We start from the raw sequence: 21,775 nt of genomic DNA, 5'->3' as shown, positions 1-21,775 counted from the left end.
CCCCCCCACACCTAATTCTACAGAAACCCTGTGGAGTGAGCAGAAGAGAAGGATGATTTTTTTTCCTTGAATGAATAAACATAATCAGACTAAACGTTGGATTTTGCATATGAAGTATAAACATGAGTTTCAAAGAAATTATATTTGAAGGCTTTAAGATGAGAAAACTGACACCAACCTGTCCAGTTTAAACAACTGTCTGAAGTCAAACCCTGTGCTTCAAGGTCAAACAATCTTTTTTGGATAAAACTAGTTCTCAGCATGGCTGTTTGGTTATTTATGTAAAAGAAATGTGTCTCACCTTGTCACAGTTGACTTAATTTGGGGTGTCATTTCTGCACGATGCTTGAGGCATTTGGCTGAGATTAGTGACACATGAATCCCTTCCGGGGGGGTCAGCAGTGGAGCAAGCTCTAATTTAAGAACACGAGTCCAGCTTTTTAGACCTCTGTGGTAGCTCATGCGCGCAGGATATCAGAGTTAACCTTATTTAATAAATCCCTTGTTTACTTTTGCATTTTCTTACCTTTAAATGCACCTCAAGGTGGTTTAAAGAGACGATTTTGAATCCGAATTGTTGGCAATATCAACTAATTTAATATATTACATTGTTAATTGTTGGCTTTTTTGCAGTATTGCAGTTAAATCTAAGTTGACATTTGATAGTTGTATGTAACATTTTTGTTTGCCTTCCAGGAAATCTGTGAAGATCCCCAGTTCATCGTCGATGGGGCCAACAGAACCGACATCTGCCAAGGAACTCTGGGTAATTTTTAAGCTGGTCCTGCTTTTACAGGCAACGTTGCATTAGCATGCTGCTTTTCAAAACTGTAGCATAACCCCAGTCCAGAGCAGTCTGGAAAATTATACAATTATAAAATATTTTAAAGATTTAAAACGCAAAAAAAATTAATTTCAAAAAATGCAATGGTTTTTATCTTTGATTTAAAATATTTGATCATTAATTTTCCATATTTCCAGCTTTTTATGGTTTACTGAGGTACTTGAAAACCACAAATAAAAACACATTAATCAGCGTCTTAAACTATGATTATTTAACTCGGCATGGGTAAACCAGAAAACAAACTTCTACATTTTTAAAAATTACTTTCACTAGCCTGATAAAATCAAAGTTGCTTTGAGAGTGGGATAATTCAGTTCAGTTTTGAGAAGACTTTGTGTTTAAGAATGGTTGCATAGGTTGAAAAGCAGCGAAATGTCCCTTTACAACGATTCCTAAAGGAGGCAAACGTTGTGAAGCTTCTGATCTCGTCCCCATCAAGAGGTTGATTTTATACAGAAAAAATGACACATCTGCAACTAATGTTTTTATTTAGGTATAAATTATAATACATGTATTTACTTATAAGTTTACATTAAAAGGTTATTAATAAAAATATATGTTTTTCTATGATTGGTGGGTCAATAGTGCCTTTTTAAAAGATACGCAGTGTGCTCAGTTTAATATTTTAAACATTTTGTCTGACTTGGATGAAAATGCAAAGTTAGGCAAAACAGTCTTTTACTAAACTGCATTTCTAAACAAATTGCATTTATTTTACTTCTACTGTTAATTGAAAGAATAACTGCACCCGGCGCTCAAGCGAAAGATGCTTGATGACTTAAACACATGGAGCAACTTCCATTGTAACTGTTGGTGAACACCTGCTGCAACGTGGCTCAGAGTCAAATGTTTGCTTGGAATAAACCCACAGCCCTCATAGATCATGAATCTGTTGGCAGGGGACTGCTGGCTGCTCGCCGCCATCGCCTGCCTGACTCTGAACGAGAAGCTGCTGTACAGAGTGATTCCTCCGGACCAGAGCTTCACTGAGAATTACGCCGGGATCTTCCACTTTCAGGTTTCATATCAGTGTTGATGCGAGGCGCAGCTGAAAATGACAGTTTGTGGCACCGTTTTTAAAATATTGTCACCTTCCTAAAATAACGGCCTATGTTTGTACAGACCAGGACAAACGCTGTTATTTGGCTGTAATACGCAGCATTTTTTGTTTTTTATTTTTGGAGAAAACTGAATATGGTGTATGAGCACAAACACCTCATTCTGTCAAGCACGATGGTGAAAGAGTATTATTCTGGAAAAACGGCACTAGTTGGTGTCAGGAATAACATTTTAAAATGCAAGGACCTCAAATTCAGTGACCTGATAAACTAAATTTACATAAAATCTGTGCTTAGAAAGGACAGACTCGTAAAAAACAATGTATGAAAGTTTATGATTTCATACATACCTATGTAAATACTATGATGACATACCAAATTATTTTCACAAGTCACAGCAAAAAAAACTAATTATTGCTGAGGATACAGATAAGAGAGTCCCATAACTCCATGCAAATTAAATTCTTGATTCATTTTCATTGCTTTTAAATACACTCCAGAGATATTTATTGGCAGTTTTAAGTGGTAATGTTTAAATATGCTCTCACATAAAGGTGGTGGGATTTCATCTTTGCCTGGTGACGGATTTCACATTTGTCTCTCACTCAGTTCTGGCGTTATGGTGAATGGATCGACGTGGTTGTGGATGACCGCATCCCCACCTGCAACAACCAGCTGGTTTTCACCAAATCTTTTAGAAAGAACGAGTTCTGGAGCGCTTTGTTGGAAAAAGCTTACGCCAAGTAAGGAGCGTCTGTCTACGAGGCTCAGCCACGACCTTCTTGTTTAAAAGCATATTTATAACATACTGTTTCCTCTGGATTAGATGCAAACTTATGTCATAAAAAAAAGCTTTTATGAAGGAAAGCAGGAAACCAGATGTCTAATCAAGATGTACACATTTTGTCATGCGACCACAAAACGTCTCATGTTGCCTGAGTTGGCTGCAGAAGCTGCGATAAAAGCCTTTGAGATCAGACACCTCAGCAATGCTGACCTCTCTCTCTCTCTCTCTCTCTCTCTCTCTCTCTCACTCTCTCTCTCAGGTTGAACGGATCTTATGAGGCACTGAAAGGGGGAAACACGTTGGAAGCCATGGAGGATTTCACAGGTGGAGTCACTGAGTTTTTTGAGCTGTCCGAGGCACCTGCTGATCTCTTCACGATCATGAGGAAGGCGCTGGAGAGGGGCTCGCTGATGGGCAGCTCCATAGATGTGAGTGTTGGAGAAAACACTCCATTTTTACTGCTAAAACGCAGTGAAAATGAAGTAAAGATGGGTTTTTTTCCTCCCTAAAGAAGCAAAAAGTAGGCCTTCTGTCAGCTGAAGAACATTTCACAATTAATTAATTAACTTTACAAAAAAAAAAGTACACCTTTGTTTTGAAATGTCTGCCAGGTTTCGTCCGCCAGTGAAATGGAGTCCCGGACTGACCATGGGCTGGTCAGGGGTCACGCCTACTCCATCATCGGCCTGGAAGAGGTGCAACAGAAATGTCATTTGAATGCAGACTTACACGTCCTCGCAGTAGAAGACGTTTCTAACGTGAAATGGGATGTGGTGTTTTCTCAGTGCGACGAAGTCTCAAAGGACTCCAGAATCCGCCTGATTCGTCTACGCAATCCGTGGGGAATTGTGCTCTGGAAGGGTCCCTGGAGTGCCAAGTAAGATGTAAAATGGCCACATGGCTTCTGCAAACTAATTTAAAATCAAGTATGAAATCAAGAATAATTGCACATTAAATATGTAAAGTCTAGTGATTGTTTTGCCGGTCTTTTTCATAGGTCAGATCAGTGGTCGACTATTTCTACTGCAGACAGGGAGAATCTGAAGAAACAGACAGTGGAGACAAGTGAGTTCTGGTGAGTGAAAATGCTGCAGCATTTCATTTTGTTTTTAGTGTTTAGTTGTTTAATAAAAATTTACCCAAAACATGAAATTTTCAGACATCAGATGTTCCTCATTCCAGGTCAAGGATCGCAATTATATTCAAGCTTTTTTTCACTGTTCTTTCAAGCTTTATTTTTGGTCCTTTTTTTTTTACCAGGATGTCCTTTGATGAGTTCAAGAAGACTTTCACCAAACTGGAGATGTGTAACCTCACCCCCGACGGACTGCAGGGCGACGAACGGATGACCTGGACAGTTTCGGTCAATGAAGGTCGCTGGGTGAGAGGCAGCTCTGCTGGTGGCTGCAGGAACTTCCCAGGTTTGCTCTTTCAATGAAGACATTTTTTAAATCAAACTGAAAAAAAATAATCTAGTTTAATATCACAAATTCCCTATAGACACATTTTGGACAAACCCTCAGTATCGGCTTCAGCTTTATGAGGAGGATGACGACCCAGAGGACGGGCAGGTGGCCTGCACTGTTGTTGTAGCCCTGATGCAAAAGGGTCGTAGGATGCAGCGCCATAAAGGAGCAAAATTCCTTACCGTTGGATTTTCTATCTACAAGGTTGTGTTTACATGACACATTTATTCTCAACATCAATTGAAAACGCTAATTTTTGGCTTGTTCTGCAGGTGCCAGAGAAGGTACAGTATACCCGTCTTCAAGAATGATCCGATCGGGACTTTCTCCAAGGTTACATGTGTCAACTGAAGACATTAAAATGCGCAGATGCAAGGCCAGAATCAACATCTGCAGAAGGACTTCTTCCTCTACACAGCCTCCACAGCCAAATGCAAGAGCTACATCAACCTGCGGGAGGTGACGGAGCGTTTCCGACTGCCTCCGGGAGAGTATGCCATCATTCCCACGACCTTTGAACCCCACGAGGAGGGAGAGTTCATCCTCAGGGTCTTCTCTGAGAAGCAGAGCACATCTGAGTAAGCATCTCTGACGCTCCAGCTACATTCGGAGGGCCAAAGTTAGGGATTAAAATTAAAAAACTAAATAAGAATGAATGTTGGTAATTTACGTCTGTGTTTTTCTTTCCATAGGGAAGTAGGGAGCACCATCGATCAAATAGAGGTTTGCACACTGATGGTAGACTTATAGTGGCTCATGTTGTAGCAGCTGGATTTTTTTTACTTTTACAGAACTGTGTAAGAATCGATTTTATTAACTTTTCCAGTTTTTGAGGGTTTGAAGGCTTGAAGACTTAGGTGACAGTAAAATGTTAAGGCCAGTGGCTTTAGTAAAATTCAGGACTGTTTTATTGCACAGGGACTCAAAATATGCTGCTAAATCTGTATCAGAAATGAATAATATAGACAGACTGAATAATTAAAAACTAACCCAATAATATAATAAATTGTGCTATATAGGGACATCTATGGAATAGAATGAAATTTAACTGTCTTACATTTATCATTGCTATTCATTTTCTTGCCATCAATTCATGTGTTTTCTAATCTATTTTTTTCCTCTGTTCCTCTTTGTCCTTCAGCAAGTCAAGAAAAAGAAGGTAATAACAGAATAAAGCTGAAATTCCTGGATTTTGAGCTAAATCCAGGAATTCTTAACATGCATGTCTGTGGAAAAAGTAGCTCCCACCCTCCTTCAGATCTTTTACTTTAATTTTTGCTTAAATGTTTTGTCCTCAAAGAAATGTTCATTTTAGACAAAGATCACTTAAGACAAACATAAAATGCAAATGACCATCAGTTTGTGACTGTTCACTTTCATTATTCAGCAAGATAAGGATCTAAAAACCTCCAAAACAAGTCCACCTCTGCACAGATCAAAAAATAGAGCAAATTTCCAGACTTGAAACTGATTGAGAAGCTTTAAAAATGCTTTACTCCAACTATTAATTACAGTAAAGCATTTTAACTCTAATTAATAATAGAGTTAAAATGCTCTATCGGTAATTAATAGTATTTTCTTACTTTGACTTGACAGCAGACACCAGCTCCTCCTAGTGATGCTTCAAAATGGGAAAGGCAAGAGAACATGTCATTCCAATTAGGTTCTTGATGTTCACCAGTAAGGAAGCTTACCTCGTCAGTGAAAACTACAGTTGTAGTTGTAGCTGTTGTTCAGTCTGAGATGCTAGCAATCCACTGAAAACTGAATTTATTTCAAGGTTTTCAGACATCTTTTTTTCCTTTCAGGAGGTGTCAGTAGTTATTTAGGTCATTGTTATTTTACGCAACTAACTCTTGTATTTTTTTAATGTCCTCTTTCATATTGGGGGGTGTCACACACGCCAGCCTATTGTATTTGTATCAGACAGAGCGCGCGCCAACAAAGAAATTGAGCATGATGGCATTCGGGGGGAAAAGAGGAAGAAACCAAAGGTAATAAACTTTGATGCTTTAATGCATCTACTTGTCCATAGGAAGTAAACTTGAAAAATGCTTGTGATTTTATTTTTCTTCTCATCCATTTGTTAGCGGAAACTGCTGCAAGCCGAGGAAGAGACTGAAGAAGAGAAAAAGTTCAGAGCCATTTACAAACAGATTGCAGGCGAGGTGTGTATGCAGGAAGGAGGCAGATTTACAGAAACTATCATGTCTTGGCTGTTAAATCAGGCAAATATCTCCTCCCTCTCTTAGGACATGGAGATCTGTGCAAACGAACTCAAGACGATCATGAAGAACGTTCTTTCTAAACGTAAAGAGCTACAATTTGTTTACAGCACCCATGTAAGGTTTTTATTTTCTGATCTTTGCTTTTTTTATTTTATTTTTTTATTTTACAGATAGTGAGATAAAGACAGAAGGCTTCAGCCTCGAGACGTGTCGAAGCATGATCGCCTTAATGGATGTATCCTTTAAAATACTAAAAGCAGGAAGTTGTTAAAAAACACGGAGGGTGTTTCCCTGCTGACTCGTGGATTCACAATGAATGAATTTTCTATTTTAATCAAGTTTTTGGGGAAATGTGGCACAACCGGTCAGAAGGTTGAACAAGAATAAGACTTTGCAACATGATAGCACTTCCAAGAATTGCTCAAAAACAGGAAACTGTTATGAAAGACAGATTTTAGTCTTGTTAGTAATTTTGTGAATTAATAAATGACTGCGCGTTATTATTGTATTAATTTCAGGACTTTCGTTGGTTCAGTGTGTTTTAAAAGATACAAAACTACTGGAACAAACAGATAAAAATCTACATTAAGCACATGACTTATTGAAACACTAAAGACTGAATTTTTTAATTTCTTTTTGCATTTTACTTCCATAGAATTTTATTTTATTTTTTTAAGAAATTGACTTTATGGATTGCTTTAGTATCTCAGCATTACTAAAATTATTTCTAAAAATGGTCTTGCTTTTCCTTCATTAGAAGCAATATCTAGTTCTGTGAACTTATTTTTCTGTGACCAACTATTTCTCAGACTGATGGATCGGGGAAACTGAATTTCCAGGAATTCAAACACTTGTGGAAAAAGATAAAAGCATGGCAGGTAGGACACATTCAGCTCTGATTTAATGTCTGGTGATGCTGACGGTTGTTGGGTCCACATGTCTTCTTTTTTTCCCCCAGCTCATCTTCAAACAGTACGATCAGAACAAGTCCTGCTCCATCAGCAGCTTCGAGATGAGGAACGCCGTCAATGATGCAGGTGGGAAAGAAACCATGAATCAGTTGTAGATACTGATATTTGGTCTACATTCTAACTGATTTTAAGTTGTACGTCACTGGGCTTAAAAAAAAAAAATGTTTCCGTCTCTGCAGGGTTTCACCTCAACAAACAGTTGTACGACATCATAGCCATGCGATACGCAGACGAACACCTCAACATTGACTTTGACAGCTACATCTGCTGTTTTGTGAGACTAGAGGGAATGTTCAGTGAGTCAAAACATTTCAACACTTAGCTTTTCATGCTACAGACACCAAAAGAAAAAAACTAAAACACTTTTTGCCTTTTCGCTAAGGGAAAAATAACCAAATTACAAGAATCAATCTTTTTCATATTCCACATAGGAAGCCAAAGGTCGTACTAATGGCATAAACTAGATCGGAATAAGTTGCAGGATTCACAAAGATGATAAAAAGAGATCTGATTTGTTTTTATCTGTTTGTTTTTCAGGGGCCTTTAATGCCTTTGATAAAGACGGAGACGGAATAATTAAACTAAACGTCCTGGAGGCAAGTTGCTTTGTTTATTTCTCTGGCTTACGTTGGCGTTTTGTGTTTCACCTCTTTAAAACTTAAATCTGCATTTTGTAGAAATCAGTGAGCTTTTCTTTTGGCATAACCCGCAGAGGATATTTGACTGCTGATAAAAAATAACTCCTATTTAATAGCTTTAGCAAGTTAAATATGCATCTGTTATCAACCCCTTAAAATGCACATGATCATGAGCTGGGAGGGGATATTGCAGCAAGAATTTTTAAATTTGTTTTGAATTGCTTAAACATTCAAATAAAAGAATCAGAAATATTTCACACACACAAAAAAAAAAGTCTTTTCCACTGGGTTTGCTGGTTTCCCTTTAAGTGGTTTGTTTGGTTACAAAATTTTACAAAAACAATTTTTAGGATGCATCTAAATCTAATTTACAACTAAAATAAGGATTAAATACTTTGGATAAATACCAGAAAAAAAACGGTGAATTAAAAATGTTTTTTGTTTTCTTCCAGTGGCTTCAGCTGACGATGTATTCCTAGATGAAGATTACCCAGCGATCTACTTGATCACACCTCGTTAAGAGTCTAGACTCTAAAAGTCATTAAATCATGTTTCTGTACTGTTAAATGTCTTTAAATCCAGGTTTTGACGGCAAGCTTAGTCTACATTGTGGCTTAAGCATTTAATTTTCGCTTATCAAAGTTTTCAATTTCATCTCAGGCTATGAAAATATTTTTAAAAATCTCAACGTTAATGTTATAAATATGAAAGAACCTGTTTGCTAAATCTATCTGGAAACAATATTTAAAAGAATGAGGGAAAACATGTTTGTTTTGCTTTATTACCACACACAAACAGTACATATTAATGTTGAGCAAAAAGCATAAAGAAAGTTAAATGAATTATGGAGCACTACTTTCTTTCTTTATTCCTGCAGGAATTACATGGCAAAATACAGAAACGTAAAGAAATTGTTGCTATAAACTAGTAAATGATTTTTACTCTTTCACCAAAACAAGATCAATGTCAGTCTGATGGACATGAAAGATAATTTCAAATCATTTTTATTAAGTATTATAATCCTTAAAAACAGATCAGTATTTTACACCAGTTGGGTGATATTGTTGTAATGCACCTGGATGACTAAATCTACTGAATTATGACACCATTATGTTTATGTTTATAGTGTAAACGGCCTCTACATTATACAATTATGCTGGAAGACGTCAGCATTATTATTTTTGCTTAAGTGCACAAATAATACTTAAAATTGATTATTTATAGAAATGATCTGAAGGATTTGCTTCATGTATGTAATAACATCAATTCGGTATTAACTAAAATTGTGTCAAATAAGGATGACTGATACTTTCTACCATGTAGACAAAAAAAAAACTGGACAGAGGAAATACTGTCGAAACTGGAAAAAATTGAAGTTTCTCTTTACGTCTGATGCAGCAGATGTTTCCAGGAAAAAGTCAGATGTGACAATTTAAACCCTGAATATCAACAGCAGCCGTGTTTCTACAAAGGAAAGAGCAAAGCTACGATAGTCTCTGCATTGTCTTCTGCGTAGCCTCAACTCCCCTCCTGTCAAGGCTGCAGCTTGCAGTCACTATCAATGTGGTTCTGCATGTGTTCGGGCAGCTCCTGCAGGGAAATCCCAAACATAACTTAGCAGCTTACAAAGTCAACATATTTATAGGAAATATGATGCTTAAATGTCAAGAATATCTGAATCCCTTTCAGGAGAGGAGAAGTCTGAAGCACAAAACAAAACAAAGTTTTAAAGCTCTGAGCAGATATTAAAATAAATGCAATGGGTCCAGTTATTAAAAATCTACTCTTCTGATTTTAATAAATATTCATAAAGTTCACAAAATTACATCTAAAAGCTCTGCAAAAAGAGTGGTCGCTTGAACTTTTAATATTTTGTCTTTAATGTTATAACACAAAGTAGTGCATTATTGTAAAGTGGAAGGAAAATGATTAATGGTTTTCAAAAGTTTTTAATTAAGATAATTATATATATATGCATATATATATATATATATGTATATATATTTTACCTGAAAACACTTACCTGTCTGACTGACTGCTGTGTGCTAAAAAAATGGTTGCACTCCTTCCAGCGACATTTGACCGTCTGCAGATTGGGGTTGCTGTGGTCTTGGATGAGGTGCTGAAAGAGATGCTCCTGAATGCCAAAAATCAGGGAGCAACTCTGCCACTGGACAGAGGACAAACATAACCACATATTACACAAACAAACAAATAATACTAAAAAAAAATGCAACTTTGAGAGGGTTAAAGCTTCCCGTCTGTCTGCAGTTCTTACCCAGCAGCGGTAGTTGTTCATCAAGTTGAGTTTTACAGCTTGAACGGTGCCGTCGTAGCAGCCTGTGTAGATCTGTTTGGGACGATTTATCAATGAATCTGAAAATCCAGCATTTTAATACCTAAGGCTGCTTTTAGTCCACTTACCACGCTCTTGTGCACAGCCATGCACATCACCATGTCACTGTGACCCCCGTAGACCTGCAGACGATCATGGGACTACAAAAACAAACCAGACAGCATGCTTGAAGTGGTTTCATCCCCACAGGTCTGACTGACATAATTCACATGGAAGCAAATCTCAGGATTCAACAAGGCCACCAATACCTGCAGCTCATAAACACGAACTAATTTATCCACGCAGGCCGTCACCATCACTTTCCCCAGAATGACGATGGATGTGACGGCGTGACCGTGACCCTTGTAGATCCGAACCAACTCCCCAGTCTGTAAGCATCAAGAAGAGAGAGCATGAAGCTGAAAAGAAATACAGGTCTAGATGGTCACAAAACACAAATTAAGGTTTAAAAATTATCCTCTTACTGGCTGCACACTCTGATTTATTCAGAATGTGGCCAGTTAATGTGGAGGACTTACATGGATGTTGTGGGCGTGGACAGATGTGTCACTGGAACCACTAAAAACCAGATCGTTCACCACCTGAAAACAACAGAAAAGTAAACTAAAACAAACTAAACAGCAACAGATGTTTGAGAGACAGCAGTCTGAGCTGTAGCAAGACAGCCAGAGAATAATACGGTGTAAGAGAAGTTTAAAGGAACGCTACAAACCTTCTCATGCATAACCTCCACATGTTGAAGCATGTTGGTTTAACACATCAAACGCATTGCGGTTTGTTATTACAAGATAAAACATGAAGAAGTTCAATTGGTATCAATTCCTCTGCAAGACACTAAATTATAATGACAGAGCCATTATGAGCGGAGATGAGGAAACAATAGGAAGCTGATTGTTACTCTGAATCTTTCCCTAAAGTTCCCTAAAGAGTGTTTACTATCACCCTTTTTCATGTAAGAGAAACAGAAATGATCCTAACATGGAGTAGAAACATGTTGCGGTATCAGACGGCGCGCTCTCGTCACCTTCATACAGAGCACGGTCTTGGTGTGACCCTCCAGCGTCCGCAGCAGCAGGCCGCTCTTGGCGTCGCGGACGCTGATGGTGCTGTCGTACGACCCGACCAGCAGCAGGCGCCGCGCGCCCTCCTGAGACGTGCCGAGGCAGCTCACGGCGCGTGGGCCGTGGCACTCCAACACGTCCAGCTCCTTCAGAGTCTAAAGGACGACAAGCGGGGAAACGATGAGGATTTCGCCTTTTTTCCGCGGCCTCAAACGGTTCAGATTTGATGGAGAATGGCTGCTGACCTTCAGGTCGTGGCTGATGACAGAGCCGCTGGCGAGCCCGACGTACAGAATATTCCAGGCGATGTGCAAACACAGCACTCTGTCTGGTAGGGTGATCTGCTCAAGGCACTTTTTGGACTACAAATTAAGACAAATAAAGACATCCAAAGTGTAAAAGAAGAGTCGCTACTGATAAACAATTTCTGATTTCTTTCAACTTTCAGGAGATATATTCTAAGGGTTATCAGAGGAAAGGGTTAATGAACAGACTAAATGTAATGCAATAACCCAGTCATCCACCAAGAAAGTAATCTTTGATATTAAAGATCTGAAGCACTAAAAGCTTTTCACATTAATCAGTCCTTTTGAACTCAACTTTAAGAATTTAAATAGAGTTTCCTACAAATTTTTGGCAGAAAATCTCTTTTTATATACAGAAAACTACAAAATCCATGAGATGGATGGATGCAAAGAAGGGGAGGATGGAAGACAGAACTAAAGAAAGAATAAAGAAATGGAGGAAAGAAGGAGAAAAGATTTACCATGGTTTTAATGTTTTCAGAGACATTTCGTACCTTTATGCTGTAACTGCGGATAGTTTGGTCACTGGATCCGGTGTAGAGGCGTGCCGGCATGTTCGGCAGAGAGGACACCAGCAGACAGTTGACTTTGTTTGTGTGACCCTCAAACACCGCTTCACACTCTCTGGTCTGAATTCATGACAACACATTTTTTAAGACTCCGTTCATGTCTGAGACAACAAGGCTTCTCTGTTTTGTGAAGGCTGCTATTGAATGTCCAGCATCCTACCAGCAGGTTGTAGGCCCGGGCCGTGTTATCTCCTGAGCATGTGTACAGCTGTCCGTTGTGGATCTGGAGGCCGTGGACGGGGCCGGAATGACTCAAAAACTCCCCGAAATAAGGATCCTTTTCTTCCACAGACTCTGGAATGTCATCGTGTTTAGACGCATCATTTTTTTCAATGTGGCGCATTTAAAAAGACAAAAAAAACAAAAAAAAACCCTTACCTGCAGGCTGACTCGCATCTTTTTTCTGCTCAACTGCAGGCTCAAATTTCCTGTGGGATTGGAGAAACAGAAGTTGGCAAAACAGGCACATTCTAGAAAACAGGGGTGTCCAAACTTTCTCTCACGTGGGCCAAAATTATTGAGTAAAATGTAGTTGAATAAATTAAATTAAAGCTAAGTGGGTGCAGCAAAGTCAGCTTTTCAGTTAATGTCTCTCAACAGACGTTATAAGAGGTTGGTGGTAAAAAGACAGATATATTATGTCATATTTAACATTTTCCTTAGTAAGAAAATTATGTTGGTAGTAATATTAAAAATTAAAAAGTTCAAGGAACAAATTTGCATCATTCTTAAACTGCATTTGCCGCGCTTTGGACGCCCCCTGCCTTAAAGTTTCTCCTTCCGTCAGAGACTTGACCCCAGCTCACCTCTCTGTCTCACACTGCTGAGATGTTTGCGTGCTCACACAGCTCAACTCCAGGCTCACAGACTCCTGGGGATCTTCGGGCTGCTCTGGAGAAACTGTCTCTGCTGAATCCTCACATTCTGACTCCTCAATGTGTATGACATCCATGGTGGAGGCATTTACCACCTCCACTGAGTCGTCGCTCTCGTTGCCCTCATCGTCCTCCTCGTCCACACGCGAGGAGGACTCTTTTCCAGGCTCTTCTCCTATATCCTGTTCTGTTGTTTGATTTTCTTCCGCTAATTCCACAACATCCAAACATTCAGATATTTGTTTTTCCAAAACCTTGGTCTTTCCACATGTCAATCTGTCCCTCATCTCCTGCTCTTGCTGCCTGGCAGAGGATTCAGGAGGTCCGTGAGCTAAAGTGGGGACCTCAGTGGTAGGTTGCAGAGCAGAGGGTACGAACAGCTGACTCGTCTGTCCCGCTGCGAATTCATGAGTCGCCTCTTGCTTCAGTGACCCAGCCAGCCGGGCGAGGGGAGCCGGCTGAGGTTGAGTCATTAAAGAGGGCGGGGTTGCTGCAGGCCGCTGCAGGATCAATGAGGAAGGAAAGGAAGTTGCTGGCATGGTGGATGCAGAACCAGGTGAGGAGTTTCTCTGCTCTGCTGGAGTAGCTCCAGAGTATCCTTCTGTTAGAGATAATTATTATATTTTAGGAGTCATAATCATCAATTGTAAAATTCATTTGAATTGTTAGTCTGGAAGGAAATCTGAAATGAGCAAAGCAACTCGTTGGAAGGATTGGCAGTAAACTACTTACCTTTACTTGAATAACTTTTTGGAAAAAATTTTTACTTTTGAAAGTAATTTTTACTCAGATGTATAATCCACACACTGTGAATAATTTCACAGAATAAAGAACAAGCTTGTTTTAATTAAAGATTTACCAAACACAGACACACATTTCATAAGTTTTATTTTGAAAGAAACTAATTTGGAAAACTGCTTTAAATATAAAATGATTGATGTTTTGATCAGTTACTCAGGACTTTGGTAAAATACTCTTACTCCAGTCATTTCTTGGATAGCTACTTTTTTACTTAATTAAAAATATGCTGAAGTAGTGCTACTCTTCCTTGAGTAAAATTTTTGTGTACTCCACCAACAGTACCTCTGAATGGGGGTGACGTTTTTGTGAAGAGGTGGAGATCATTTATTCTCATCTCTAAAATGTTTTATAAGTGTGTATTACAGATTTTTGACAAAAGGTTTTGAGTAAAACACGATCAATCACTCTGTGTCTTGAGAAACATTTATTGAATACAGATATTTCAAATATTTATCCTCTCATTTTTAATGAATTTAAAGTGGATTTATATAGCTGTTTTTTTTATCAATGTATGGAATGGCCAAAATTTTTTCTTAAGTTGCTAAAAGAAGTTTCAAGTTTGCGATCATTAACGTATCGTTAGATGAATCAAATTACACGTTTCATTTTTGTGATTAAATGACTTCATACAAGATGATTTATTTTACCTTGCATTCCTTGCAGGATCTCAATGCGTAGTGTTCTCAGGTTGTTGACCTCAGCTGTAACCTGAAAGGAAAGGAAAACCAGAGGAAAACATTAAGTTACCATCTCTGAAAGACAGAAAGAGAGAATAAAAGATGCTGCGTTTTTCAACAGCCGGCAGGACCTGTTGTTTCAGAAGCAGCAGTCTTTGGACCTCTGCGTACGCAGTTTGCAGCGCATTGCGCGCCTGGATCAGAGACTGGTCCAGATCCTGCAGCGAGTGGCTCAGCTCATCCTCCCGGAGCGAGACAGCCAGCAGCTGGTCCATCCGACTCTGGTCTGCATGGTGATGCAAGACTTTTAGAAACACAGCACAGTACAATCTGAACAAACACTATCAAGTATTATCCACAGCTACTTATTAAATACACACATTTCCTTCAGATTGAAGGATGGGAGAACATTGTTTTATTAAACTTCAAAACTAATCAGTCAGAGCTAATGCGTATTTTCCAAATGATCAAATTTCTCAGTCCATTTTTCAGTCAACAAATATGAATTTATCTGCAATGTTTCTATGAAGGTCAGGCTTCAATTACAAGGCCTGCAAAAGACAAACTGAAAGCATGGACAGAAGAAAAGATGGAGTCTATATTTTAACATACTAATTTAAAAAGGGCAATTCATAAAAATAAATTTCTTATTTTTGCAGACTGTAGGAACTCTGCAGTGTTTAAAAAAAACTTGTTTAACCTACATAAAGCAAATGGGTAAAACAATGATTTTCCATATTTTAGGTATTATGTTCCCTAAAATAACACCACATACAAGCTTTTTGTCTGATTTGTAAATAAAAAAAAACCTTTTGAATTACTTATCATGTCCCAACAGTTTATAGAAGACACATAAGCAAAAGATTTTCATGTACCTAAATTATCCTTTCTTGATTTTGTTTTCCTCTTTTTACAGCTTGGTCTGTCAGAAAGGCCGTCTTCCTGCAAAAATACCCAATAATGAACTTCCACCATTGTAAAAGGTCATCTAACTGGATACCGCACTTTAAAGCCCAACTTACTTCCACCATACTGACTGTCCTCTTCATGCTCACTTCTTCATCCTCATCCTCCACTTTTGGTTCCACTTTCACAGTAACCTTTTTTGCCTTCTTGCGGCTGTAGCTTGCCGGGGGGACGTCGGGTTGCTCTGAATAGTCCCGTGTCTGGAAGTCTGACTGCGTTTCAAGCTGATCGCCTTGTGAACAGGGCAGAGTGGGAGACGGGACTAAAAGGTTGTTTGGAAACGATTCCCAATGGAAACCCTCAGATAGCGGCAAGTCACCTTGCAGAGGGCGCTCAACGTCCGTCGGCTGGGTTCCAAACTCGATTCCGAACCTGAATGAGAAACGAAGAGAGGTCACCAAGAGGTCAAGAGATCAAAATAAACACCTTGTGCCAGGAGAGGGTCATCACCGCGGCGCGCCTTTTAAGCTCTTCCTTTTCATATTGCTGTACATCTCATCCCGGTTCGACCTGCTCTTGGCTCCTGATTGGTGATGCAGCTTGTCTAGGATTGGTTTATGAATGGTCTCTTTTGCTGCTTTAGCCATACTGGATTTGTGGGCAACCCGGACTTTAGGAGATTTGGTAAAATTGGGCTCAGCGGGCATCACAGAGGTTGAAGCATTGATGGTGATACTGGAAGGAAAAGCATCAGCATTAGCGGTGGTAGCATGGATGCTGGCCAGCTCAGTCTTAGCCAGAGTTTCCGCCTGCTGGTCTGCAGCATTTTGCTTCTCTGCACTGTGATCCTCAGTGTGGTCGTTCCCGTTCTGCCGCCGGGCTTCTCGATCCGCCCTGCATGGCTCCCTGACGCCAAGTGCTCTCCTGATTTGCTTCAGCATGAAGCCAACATCAACGTCCCGCGCAGGAGCCTGACTGTCAGATTTGTTTTTGGAATCCCCCAGATCCAAACTGCTTGAACTTTCTGGCCAAACCGACTCGGTTTTCCCATGTTTTGGTTGAGAGGAATTCCCTTCCTCTAATTGGTTGTGAGCAAGCAAGTTGGCTCCATCTTGAGGGAGCGGTCCGCTGGTGATGAAACAGTTTCCCACGGGTTTCTGCTCGTTCAAGTTGCTCTGGCTCACTGTGGGCATCATTTGTTTCGACGGACCAGCTGGAGGCCTAGAGCAGCTATTTGGACTACTTTGGAAACTGTTCATATTTTCTAGGCAATACTGGTCGTTGGCAAAGCAATCATTATGCCATTGCTGGTCCTGATACCGGCCATATTGGTAATGAAAAGGCTGACCAGCAGGAGCTCTTGGCTGATAAGGTGGTCTCCAGTTCTGATCAGGAAATGGTCTGCATAGAGGTGGTTTCTGCATGGGGAACATTTTGTTCTCCTTATTTTGAATGACACCACAGTTGCTTCCTGGGAAGTGTGGCTGCTGCCACTGATTTGGAGTTTTTCCTTGGATTTGTTTGGGTTGTTTTGGTATTGTTTCTTTGGAGTGCAGTCCCCCGTTTTGGACTCCATATAGTTGTGTCTCTGCACGCCTTTGACGGGCTTCCCGCTTTTGTTTCTTTTTAGCCTTGTTCTTTTTTTTCTTTCTGAAAGCACAAACAACCATTCTTTTTATATAATCAACTTACATTTAGCTAGACTTTCCACAATTTACCACAACGCACGCTTTAAAAGGTTGCTTCACTCTTCCACCACGCAACAGGAATGCTGGACAGAATATTTATTTTTGTGCATGCTGGACAAAACTTCTTTAGAGAGGTATAAAAACATACATCTAAAAATAAGTCAATTCCTTCCTGTTTTAAATGAAAAAAATTCTAGAACTTTTAAAAGAGCCCTGTTTAATTAATTTATTATATAAAGCAAGGTGTCCCCTGGAAAACCTGCTAAGCCTGATGGTTGGGCTCTAAGGCAGTCATTCATCCAGTGGTCTGTTGTGCTTTTGAGTTAAAAAATGCTTAACGTTGACAGGAAATTTGAAAATATCACTTGATAATTATGTGTTATTGAAAGACTGAAAGATTAATACCCAAACTCCAACTATAAAGTCTTTAAAATCCAAACATTTAAAAAACCTTAAATAAGCGATGCTTAGCCTGGTGGGGCACAAGTAAAGCCTGGTGGCCCACCAGGCTTATCATAGGGGTTCGAAGACTGTAAAGTCTTCTAATTGTATATTTATGAATCAGTATGTTTAGTAACTAATGTTATATTAAGTGTCGAACTGTTTTTGTAATAAATGTATTTTTTATGATGTGGACCCCATGAAGAGTAGCTATTGTCACAGCAATGACTTATGGGAATCCAGAACAAAGTAAACTAAATATTCAATCATATATTGAATATTGAAATATTCAATTCCATATTTTATTTTTGTTTTACAAAATAAACTCACTTTTTTGTCTGAAACAGAAAAGCATTAAGCAGATGAAATTCTTACGTCACTCTATTCAGTTCCTTGTTTCTCATCTCGATGCTCTTTACAGCAGCTGGGCCAAGACTCTGGAGCAGAGAGACAGGCTTAACATTGCTGCTCTTCAGTTTCTTAAGCTGAAGTTTGTGCTGAGATGTTCGGGTATGAATGGTGTATGCGTTCAAATCCAATGAATTTATCTTGCATGCCTGGCAACTGTGAATGGCACCCCTATTGATATGATGACAGAAATAATACATCACATATAAACAATATACAGACGAATTTCTAGCTTTGAAACAATTCAAGATTTTTAAAAGATAATAATACTGCTTAATAATACTTTATGACAAAGATCCTATCAATGCAATAATATAAAATCATAATCCCAGAATGCTACAAGTTTGAGTTTTATAAAGGCTTGTTAAAACATGCCTTATGGATACAACTTTTAGAAACTGGTTAAAGACGATGACTGGAAATACAAATATTTTTACATAATAATCCAGATGTGGAAAATTTCAAACTCTAATTCCAACATCACGGGACCTCTTCCAATATTGATCAAATGATGCTGATTTCTGGGGAGGGCTAGTGCAACAGCACGTTTCTGTTTCAGTGAAATCATACATCATTGTTATAATAATAATGATGTTTTTGCTACTGTATCCCAATTCACAACGTGCCACGTTTCTACAACATAAACACGTAGAATATTTATTTTTGCTGTCACAAAAAATGGTACTTACTTGCCCATCGCCTTGTCCAGCTCACTGTGATGATTCTTGCTGTGCATATGATCATGTGCTAGCTGCAGTTGGGGAGACAAAAACAAAGTTAGATTTCTTTAATGAAAACAAAAAAAAGACAGAAAATGAAATAAAATAAAAATTTGTAATAACTACAGCCACTTACTGTTTTAAAATATTTGTGGCGACATACAATGCAGAAGTTTTCCTTCACCTTTCCGGAGGACGGCTTCTTTATTTTGTTCTGTACGCCTGCCATGTCTGAACAACTGTGATCCTGAGTCCAAACTGCAAACACTCACCGTCTCTACCTTGTTTTTGAACTAGTTTAAATACCAAAGATGTTATCGAGGAAAAAGACCAGTCAAGATGCAAGCTCGATAAAATGTTTCAATTGTTATTTTTAAACAAATAAATCCATGACAACGTTGTATTAAACTGAAATCTCTGAGAATTTAGTTAGCAGTTGCACATTAACAATCGAAGCGATTCCAATACAACGGTACACTGCTTTTAAGAACATTTAAGTAAGTTTTGCTCGGATTTTCAAATGTAACAAAACAGCAAAGTTGTTAAAACAAGTTTTGTAAATACCTGACAAAATTCACATGGCTGCAAAACCCACATTTCTTTACGCCGCCGCCATGTTTGCTGACGTATTTTACGTCCATTTGACGTCGACCAATAGTTCATCCTTGTTAGCACCGGAAATTCCAGCGATTAGATCTACAAACCATGGGGATGAAATAGCTTAAAGTTTTCCGCACCATATTACCACATTGGATGTTCTATAGATCTGACAAAGGTCCTCTTGCGGAAGAGGGGCTACTCCTACAAAAAATATTCAGCTAAATGTTAGCTATTAGGGGCTTATTGCTTTAACACTCATTTTTGTTTGTTTGTTTTGTCTTATTTCATGAAAGTTTAGGTCAACATGTGCAACGGTTGTGTGCATAAAGAATACCCGGACCGGGTAAGTTAAAGCTGCCGATATATCTGAAAAGTTTCATTTGTCGTGGTGGCACACAGAGGAATTATGTTGTTTCAGGGTAATACTTGTCTGGAGAGCGGCTCCTACTTGATGAACTATCTGGGCTGTGCGAACTGCCATCAGAGAGACTTTGTGCTGATCAGCAACAAGGCCACCGAGGATGATGATGGGGAGGAAATTGTCACATATGACCGTTAGTGTCCCTTGTCCAATCACGAATATATTATATCCTACTCATGGACTTTTTAAGCATTTTGTAACATTACAAATACAAACTTGATTTTTTTTGTTAGGATTTCGTGTGATGGAAAGTGTGGGAAATAACATTTTAAAATTGCTTTTACGTATAATAATCTAAAAAGTGTGGTGTGCATTTTTAGCCCTTGTCGGTTTGTTGTACTACAATCTTTTGGCTCCAGTTCCAGTATCTTGCCAGGGAAAGTGTGATTTTCGGTGTTAGTTCTCCACCAAACCTAACATTCTGCATAGAGGTAATAGTTTTCCTTCAACCCTATTGCTACTCTTCCACAAAGAAACAGATTGCAGGCGAGCAAGCTGTAACTCAGCAGCTCCTCCAGAGCGATCATGGGAGCCTCTTGGCTGCTTCTCGCATTGTTCTCTTTGCTCAAAAGTCAATTTAGGAGAACAACTATAGTTAGGTAGATTTGCAGTTGTTCCATCTTCTTAACGTTTTAAAACAATAGATTGAAAATCATATTTTATGCCCTAACCCTTGCAAATCTTCTCCACATCCATCTTCTTGATGCTGTTTGTTGATAAACATTACTCAATATAAGCTCACTATAAAGGTGAGTAAAGTTTTATTTAGGGGTATCACGATAAAGGGGGCTAGTAAAAAATGTGCACCTTACTTTTCAGGTTTTAATGCTTAAAAAAAATCAAACATAATTCCCTTTCCACTTAATAATTAATGCGTTACTTGTCAGACTGTCTTTCCAGTAGCAGTTGGTCCATAACCAGCACTCTGAGGAAACATCCACTAATCTCTTTGTCTTTCCAGATGTCTGCAAAAACTGTGACCACGTCATCGCCAGACACGAGTACACGTTCTCTGTCGTAGACGAGTATCAGGTGAGTAATGGCATCTTGATTTATCTACAGCGCTCACTTGGATCCACGGACTTACTCAGATGGTCTTACATCCCCGTTCCGTCGGTGCAGGAGTACACGATGCTCTGCATGCTGTGTGGAAAGGCTGAGGACTCCATCAGCGTGCTACCGGATGACCCCCGGCAGTCTGCGCCTCTCTTCTAAATATGAGAAACAGAAAACTGCAATTTCCAGCTTCCCGCCAACATGGATGACACCGGCTACCCTTTAAAAGGCTCCAATCATCACCCATCGAAAGTGAATACCGGGCTTTGCTGCTTGCTTTAAGATAGTTTTGAAATGCTCTTTGTAATGTTGGCAGTTGAGCAAAATTTTATTGTAGAAAAAACAATCATCTGTATTTTAATTGATAATTGACTGTAAAGATTTTTGTACCACTGCATTGGGTTGGAATCATTTCAAAAGATGTCTACTTACCCTTTCTCACTTGGTTGGTTTGGATATATTGAATTAAATGAAATCATTTTCATGAAAACTGCTTTTTGTGCTCTTTGTCCAATATTAATATTTGGTTAAATAAGAACAGAAACAATCTCTAAAGAGTGGAATGGTGTTTTTTGAGCTATATAAATTAGTATATCTTTGAAAAGCTTTTTTTAATGTTTCAGAAAAAACTATCAGATATATTTAATATCCAATACTAAAATGTTATACCCTTGTAATGGCTGATTGGGAAGACTTGCAAACGAAGCTGTATCCAAGCATGTTAGTGGAAAGTTGAGTGGAAGAAAAAACATGTAGAAGACAAAAAAAATTAATGTACAGATAAACTACAGGCTCATCATTTTCAGCAGCCTCTGCTATCATAATGGGAGATACTTTACAGGAGGCAAACATTTCTGTATTAAAAATCTTATTTTGTAATATTTAAAATATCTATGAAAC

The 21,775-nt window shown here is 38.9% G+C and overlaps 3 protein-coding genes across 9 annotated transcripts in view; 2 read left to right on the top strand and 1 right to left on the bottom strand.

The window, feature by feature from the left end:
- capn3b (calpain 3b) overlaps positions 1-8,834 on the top strand; it is a 10,462-nt gene extending 1,628 nt beyond the window's left edge. Inside the window, exons 2-23 of one of the 2 annotated variants that reach the window (XM_008397544.2) lie at positions 697-766; positions 1,744-1,862; positions 2,512-2,645; positions 2,949-3,117; positions 3,301-3,384; positions 3,475-3,566; positions 3,687-3,764; positions 3,950-4,110; positions 4,190-4,359; positions 4,428-4,439; positions 4,525-4,733; positions 4,848-4,878; positions 5,297-5,314; positions 6,063-6,149; positions 6,246-6,323; positions 6,408-6,465; positions 6,554-6,618; positions 7,193-7,261; positions 7,342-7,420; positions 7,534-7,650; positions 7,892-7,950; positions 8,445-8,834. In XM_008397544.2, the coding sequence (XP_008395766.1) occupies positions 697-766; positions 1,744-1,862; positions 2,512-2,645; positions 2,949-3,117; positions 3,301-3,384; positions 3,475-3,566; positions 3,687-3,764; positions 3,950-4,110; positions 4,190-4,359; positions 4,428-4,439; positions 4,525-4,733; positions 4,848-4,878; positions 5,297-5,314; positions 6,063-6,149; positions 6,246-6,323; positions 6,408-6,465; positions 6,554-6,618; positions 7,193-7,261; positions 7,342-7,420; positions 7,534-7,650; positions 7,892-7,950; positions 8,445-8,471 (1,986 nt within the window). In that variant the 3' untranslated portion in view covers positions 8,472-8,834. Of the gene's footprint in view, positions 1-696; positions 767-1,743; positions 1,863-2,511; positions 2,646-2,948; positions 3,118-3,300; positions 3,385-3,474; positions 3,567-3,686; positions 3,765-3,949; positions 4,111-4,189; positions 4,360-4,427; positions 4,440-4,524; positions 4,734-4,847; positions 4,879-5,296; positions 5,315-6,062; positions 6,150-6,245; positions 6,324-6,407; positions 6,498-6,553; positions 6,619-7,192; positions 7,262-7,341; positions 7,421-7,533; positions 7,651-7,891; positions 7,951-8,444 lie in introns of both variants that reach the window. The other variant, XM_008397545.2, reaches the window with a different exon arrangement.
- Positions 8,835-8,978: 144 nt separating this feature from the next.
- znf106b (zinc finger protein 106b) lies at positions 8,979-19,441 on the bottom strand. Of its 5 annotated transcripts, XM_008397541.2 has the most exons (22): positions 19,363-19,441; positions 18,935-19,091; positions 18,769-18,830; positions 18,047-18,250; positions 16,053-17,192; positions 15,922-15,974; positions 15,659-15,834; positions 15,512-15,578; positions 14,768-14,940; positions 14,607-14,667; positions 13,090-13,759; positions 12,662-12,711; positions 12,444-12,577; positions 12,209-12,343; positions 11,655-11,771; positions 11,373-11,564; positions 10,867-10,929; positions 10,597-10,716; positions 10,417-10,488; positions 10,271-10,342; positions 10,016-10,162; positions 8,979-9,582 (listed from the first exon to the last, which is right to left on the bottom strand). In XM_008397541.2, exons 2-22 carry the CDS (start codon positions 19,025-19,027, stop codon positions 9,526-9,528), a joined length of 3,858 nt encoding a protein of 1,285 aa, XP_008395763.1. In that variant the 5' UTR covers positions 19,028-19,091; positions 19,363-19,441; the 3' UTR covers positions 8,979-9,525. The 5 variants fall into 5 exon arrangements, with proteins under 5 accessions (XP_008395763.1, XP_008395761.1, XP_008395762.1 ...); XM_008397539.2 differs by having other exon boundaries at positions 15,659-15,974; XM_008397540.2 differs by having other exon boundaries at positions 14,768-14,922; positions 15,659-15,974.
- churc1 (churchill domain containing 1) lies at positions 19,031-21,365 on the top strand. Of its 2 annotated transcripts, none has more exons than XM_008397538.2 (5): positions 19,031-19,295; positions 19,697-19,741; positions 19,817-19,952; positions 20,781-20,851; positions 20,942-21,365. In XM_008397538.2, exons 2-5 carry the CDS (start codon positions 19,703-19,705, stop codon positions 21,032-21,034), a joined length of 339 nt encoding a protein of 112 aa, XP_008395760.1. In that variant the 5' UTR covers positions 19,031-19,295; positions 19,697-19,702; the 3' UTR covers positions 21,035-21,365. The 2 variants fall into 2 exon arrangements, with proteins under 2 accessions (XP_008395760.1, XP_008395758.1); XM_008397536.2 differs by lacking the exon at positions 19,031-19,295 and adding an exon at positions 19,506-19,573.
- The last annotated feature ends 410 nt before the right edge of the window (positions 21,366-21,775 follow it).

The sequence above is a fragment of the Poecilia reticulata genome, linkage group LG21, assembly GCF_000633615.1.
Source record: "Poecilia reticulata strain Guanapo linkage group LG21, Guppy_female_1.0+MT, whole genome shotgun sequence".
Classification (NCBI taxonomy): domain Eukaryota; kingdom Metazoa; phylum Chordata; class Actinopteri; order Cyprinodontiformes; family Poeciliidae; genus Poecilia; species Poecilia reticulata.
Note: the sequence above shows the minus strand (reverse complement) of the source record. Positions and strands in the feature narration are given on the sequence as shown.